General features: G+C 44.9%; 1 protein-coding gene across 2 annotated transcripts in view; it reads right to left on the reverse strand.

Moving 5' to 3' along the window:
• SLC5A11 (solute carrier family 5 member 11) overlaps positions 1–6,000 on the reverse strand; it is a 60,259-nt gene that overhangs the window by 3,827 nt on the left and 50,432 nt on the right. For both annotated transcript variants that reach the window (XM_006148290.2, XM_006148289.2), the window contains 2 exons: positions 3,590–3,697; positions 3,194–3,344 (listed from right to left, as the gene is read on the reverse strand). In XM_006148290.2, coding sequence (XP_006148352.1) covers positions 3,194–3,344; positions 3,590–3,697 — 259 coding nt within the window. The remainder of the gene's footprint in view (positions 1–3,193; positions 3,345–3,589; positions 3,698–6,000) is intronic.

The raw sequence follows: 6,000 nt of genomic DNA on the forward strand, positions 1-6,000 counted from the left end.
GTCCATGCTGCAGTCCAACCCCAGCCTCAGCCGGCCTGGATCACAAGCACTCATGCCTGTGTGCCCAGCATGTACAAGGAGACTTTGGAGTGCAAGCCAAGGACCTTCCCATGTGGATCCAGAATCACAAAGTATTTCCTTACTGCTGTGCCACTGCAGCTGGCCCAACATAATTTTGCCATAAGGCACATGCACTCACTGGAGAGAGATGCGGGGAGAGGTAAGGGTGAGAAAGCACCTTCCAGGGGAGATGGCCACACTGTAATCTCTTCTCCTCCATTCTCCTCTTGGGATTTTCAACATACACACACACACACACACACACACACACACACACCTGCGATATTTCTCAAAGCCACCAGGTCCAAGACTAGACGCACACAGATGGCCAACACACACACACACACACACACACACACGCGATATTTCTCAAAGCCACCAAGTCCAAGACTAGACGCACACAGATGGCCCTGTGGGATCCAACCGCCACGAGCTGGCCCCCAACATAATAATTCTGGAAGTTTATCCATGTTGTAACATGTATTGGTATTTCATGATATTTCATTCCTTTTTATTGTTGGAAAAATGTTCTGCCAGGTACAAGATTTGAACTGTAGTCAACTACGATGGAGTCCAGCAACATAACCATTATGCCATCTGCTGGTCCCTATGCTTAACATTTTGAGAAACCACCCAACCGTTTTAAACAGTTGAACCATTTTATATCTTTACCTACAATGCATGAAAGTTCCGATTTCTCCACATTCTAATCTATCTTTTAGATTACAGCATTTCTAAAGGGTATGCAGTGGTATCCCATTGCAGCTTTGTTTGTCTGTTTGAGACATGGTCTCACTATGTTGATCCTCCTGACTCAACCTCCAAGTAGCTGAAATTATAGGTATATATCAGCACTCCTGGCCTTATTGTAGTTTTATTTGCATGTCTCTAATGACTAATGATACTGAGTATCTTTTCATGTGTTTGTTAGAAACATCTACCAAATCTTTTGATTTCTAGTCTTATTTTATTATGTTAGAAGAATTATTCATATGTTGGAGATGACAAGTCCTTTATCTGATAAATGACTGGCAAATATTTTCTACCAGTCTATGACTTGTCTTTTCATTTTCTTTTTTAAAAAAATAATTGTTGGGGCCAGAAGATGGCATACCAATTATGTCATTGGACTCCCAGATGGTCAACCATGGTTTGAGTCTCAGATCCAGTGGCTTGAAAATCCATCTGGAATATACTGCATTAAAAATACCTATTTGATGACTGCAGTAAGCTACATAGCCCCAGCTAGGTGCTACTTTATAGTATGCTCATTCTAGATGGAAAAATCTCATTTTGTATGCTGTGGTGATGTATAGTGAATGAATGTAAATAAATAAATTTAAATTAAAAACAAAAAGAGGGGACCAGCAGTTAGCGTAATGGCTATGTCGCTGGATTCCCATGTAGTCGACCGCAGTTCGCATCCCAGACCCAGTGGCTTAGAACTCACGCCGGGTGCATGTGCCGTGCGTGCCCAAGATCTTGAGAGGAGAATGGAGGAGAAGGGATTGCGACGTGACCATCCCCCCTGGGGGGTGATTTCTCGCTTTCTGTCTCTATGTCTCTCTCTGTCTGTCTGGCGAGTGCACGGACCCTATAGTGAACACCTCTCCAAAAAATTTTTTTAAAAAATAAAAATAAAAAAAAGAGAAAATCATGCTGAGTGCATGGGCGTGTGTGCATGCCCAAGATCCTTGGAGGAGAATGGAAAGGAGATTACAGTGTGACTGTATACCCCGGGGAGTGATTTCTTTCTTTCTTTCTTTCTTTCTTTCTTTCTTTCTTTCTTTCTTGCTATAGGGCGCGTGCACTTGCCAGACGGACAGAGAGAGACAGAGAGCCAGAAAGCAAGAAATACCCCACAGGGGGGATGGCCACGCCGCAATCCATTCTCCTCTTGGGATCTTGGGCACGCACGCACACATGCCCGGCGTGAGTTTTAAGCCACCAGGTCCGGGACTCAAACCGCGGTCGATTACATGGGAGTCCAGCAACATAGCCATTACACTAACTGCTGGTCCCGAGAGTGATTTCTCACTCTCCCTCTCACTGTCTCCCCTAGCAAGTGCACACACTGTACAGCAAAAACCTCTTAAAATTAAATACATATGTGTGTGTGTGTGTGTTAACTTTTTTTCCTTATGTGCTAGGTAACATAACATGTATACATGAGCATCACATAGAGAGAAAGCACCTCCCAACAGTGTCTGGTCACATTACAATCCTGTTTTCCTCCAATTCTCCATCCATCAGGATTTGGAGCACACCTGTGTTTTGAGCCTGGCATGTTTCTCAAGCTGCCAGGTCCAGGACTTGAACCCTGGTTGACTATGGGGGATCCATCTTTCTTATGTATAGCACTTAACTATTGTGCCACAAGGCCAGCCCTGTCTTTTCATTTTTTTATTGGTGTCTCCTAAAGTGAAGATATTTTAAATTTCTATGTGGTCCAATATATCTTTTTTTTTCTTTTATGAATTGTGAATGTGTTTTTAGTGTCATATCTAAGAATTCTTTTCCTACCCACGTCTGAGACAGTCCTAGGATGTACCTTCCTCAGTGACAGAACGCCAGAGTGATTATTTGCATATATTTACATAAAATTGGCATGCCAATTATTTTAGTCTTTTTCACTCCTCCCATTAGACTTTGCAGAAATCTTGATATGGAAACCTCCCTGAAATTCCCAAAACAGTCTCCTCCCTTTTACCTGGTTAACTCCTATTCATCTCTCAGGACCCAACATAGGTTGGCTGCCCCTTCTAAAGTCTAGGTCTCCTCATTCCCCCCGTAACAACATATTAGGGTTATAATGGTTTGTTTACTCCTCCTCTTCCTCCTTCTCTTCCTCTGTCTCTAGCTCCATGAAAGCAAGAACTGAGTCTTGCCTTTTCACTTCTCTGCACCCTGTCCCTGGCACATAGTAGGTCTCATTGGTGATCTCTTGAATGAATGAATGGCTTGCTTACTGGCTCATGGAGTCCTAATGTTGCTCATCTTGACTGTCAGAGGAGGCTGAGTCAGTCTGGTGAAATCATAGGCTGGCCTTTGCCACCGGGCTGGCACAGCTCTCTCCCCCATGGGTGTCTGGACTTCTCACTGCCCTGCCCAGCCCCCACTAAGAAGGCCTTACCTTCCCACAATCATGAGCTCCTTCTCAGACGCCCGGGGCCGAATGTGATTCCAGAGGTCCATGGTGAAGATGGTGCTGGCACTGTTAAAGATGGAGGTGAGGGAGGACATGAGCGCTGCCACCATCACTGCCATCATGAGCCCACGGAGCCCTGGGGGCAGAAAGGAGGTCTGTGGGCCTCAGGGTTTCCTGCCAACACCTCCTGACCCTGTTGCCCCAGGCCAGATACCAGTAGTCCTGATGAGCTCAGCGTGGAGGAGGCAGAGCCCCCGTGAGGCCAGAACATCCTCGCCTGCTCATAGCCCTCCCATCCTGTTCCTACTCAGATCAGAGCCTGCTAATTAACCCCCCTCTGGGTGCTGCAGAGGACTCAGCTCAGGGGTGAGGGAAGGTTACCTGTGGGCAGGAGCTCCAGCACTAGTTTGGGATATGCAATGTCAGAACAGCCAGAGGGGTTACTGCAGACCTTCTGGCAGATATCCGGATCCGCACAGGCCACTTGCTCTGCAGAGAAAACACAGAGAAAACTGGGGTAACAACCTAACTCTAGTTCCTAAGATTGTAGTGAGATTGACAGAGATAGTACACTAAAGCACTTTGCACAGTCTCGCACTGGCTTTAGCTATCCTTAGCGTAACCCAGATACAGCTGAGACACCTAGTGGCCAGTCTCACCACGGTGTCCTACATTAAGCTCCATCCCGCCCACTTCCAAAACGGAAGTGCACATCTTCCAAAAGCAGTGCACATCTTTACTGAAGTTTCATGGCGGTATGAAGGAGAAAGCCATTGCATGACACATGGCAAACATTTAAAATTTTCTGTTTCCCACTTCCTTCTCAGTAGCTCGTGTGGTTCAACAAGCTGTTTCTCATTCCAGACAAAGTCTGGCTTGGAATTTCTCTCTCCTGTTTCTGCACTCCTTTTCTCTCCTGAGTGGCTCTCTGGTTTTTCTATGTAAATCCATCTAGCCTTCCTGGCATCTCTAGTCCTCCTTCTCTACATATGATCATGGTGGACACATCCCAAGCACATAAGCATAAGCCTCCTGTTTCACAGACAGGAGAGGAGATTTTTTCTTTTCTTTTCTTTTCTTCTCTTTTTCTTTTTTTTTTTTCCACATAGAACACATGCACTTACCAGAGAAAGCCAGAGAAGAAGTGAGAAATCAACCCCCAGTGGGAAGGGCCATGCCACAATCCCTTCTCCTCCATTTTCTTACTAGCATTCTGGGCACACACACACACACACACACACACACACACACACACACATTTGGGTGTGATTCCCAAGCCACCAGGTCTGGGACTCAAACCACAATCAGCCATTTGGGAGTTTTAGGGAGTCCCCAACCACCACACCACCTGCTGGCCCCCAGAAGAGGAGATTTTTTAAATCTCTACTAGTGTGTGTCAAAGTAGATAGTAAAAAAATAGTTGCAGGGAGAGTGGGCTATCACATTCTTTTTTTCTTTTCTTAACCTTATAAGGAAGGCAGAAATCACTTTTACATTTTGTAGATAAAGAGAAGACCATGATCTCAGATGATCACTACCCATCAAGATCATGTCAGATGGGGCCAGTGGGTGGCATGGTGATTAAGAGGCTGGACTCCCACATGGCTGACTGCAGTTCAAGTCCCAGATCTTTTGGCTGGTTTTTTTACTTTCCCTCTTTATTTTTTTTCAGTGTCTCTCTGGTAAGCGCACATGCCCTATAGGAAATTTAAAAGTAATAATAAATTAATAATTCTTTCATTTATTTATTTTATAGGGGTTTTTTGCTATGGGGGTATTTGCTAGCTGGAGAGAATGCTTTTTCATCTTTAGCAAGTCTGATCGTGACCCCATTCAGGTCCTAACCTCCACCACAGGACCTTCAGAATATTCCATGTTGTTCTGATGGTTTGACACCCATGTCTGGATGACATCTTTTTTGGGTCACCTTCTGTCTCTCCCAGCTCCTCATACCAGAGCTAAACAATGTTACTCACCACTATGCCAATGCCTATCTGATACCATTCACCCCTATGGTGGCCTTCCCCAGCTGAGTCGCTTTGACTTTTCAAGGTGAATCTAGGTATAACTCCCATAAAGAATTCCCAGCCCTTCCCTATGCTTAATCCACAGGGTCGAGTCCTTTCTCCTCATTCAGAGAAGACAATGCCTTTCAGCCTGTCTTCTATGGTGAGGGAGATCTACTCTGAGCTCTAGTGTAGGGGCAGGCTTGGAACCCTGCACTTTGTGCAAGCCTCCCGCTGGGTTCTGAGGCAATATTAATGTCATCATAACCATTGACCTGAGGCCTTGGATTCACCAATGACCTCAGATGCAGATACTCCACAATATTTCCAGATGACATTATGTAATTAGTTTCTGTATTTGTGTTGGCTTACAAATGTTAATTTGAGAGTCCAGAGGGGTGTGGTGGTTAAGGAACTGAACTCCCTCAGTTCGAGTCCCGGTCCCAGTGACTTGAAAATCACTCCAGGTAAGTGTGCGTGTGTGTGTGTGTGCATGCACCCAAAGTCCCGAGAGGAAAAAGGAGGAGAAGAGATTGCAGTGCAGACACTGGTCCTGGTGGGTGATTGCTTACTTTCTCTTTCTCTGTATCTCTCTGACTCTCTTATCTCTGGTGGGTGCATGCACCCTATGACAATAAATAAATAAATCCTTAAAAAAAAGAAATGATAAGTTAGTAAATAGAAACATATAAAGTACACTGTAATTTAAAAATCCAGTATTCTTGTATCTTCATTTATTCTTCTAATGTAGCCTTCAGAAGGTCTAAGGAATTAACATGGGGGAGC

Source organism: Tupaia chinensis, unplaced genomic scaffold (assembly GCF_000334495.1).
Source record: "Tupaia chinensis unplaced genomic scaffold, TupChi_1.0 Scaffold000231_2, whole genome shotgun sequence".
In the NCBI taxonomy this organism is placed as follows: Eukaryota; Metazoa; Chordata; class Mammalia; order Scandentia; family Tupaiidae; genus Tupaia; species Tupaia belangeri.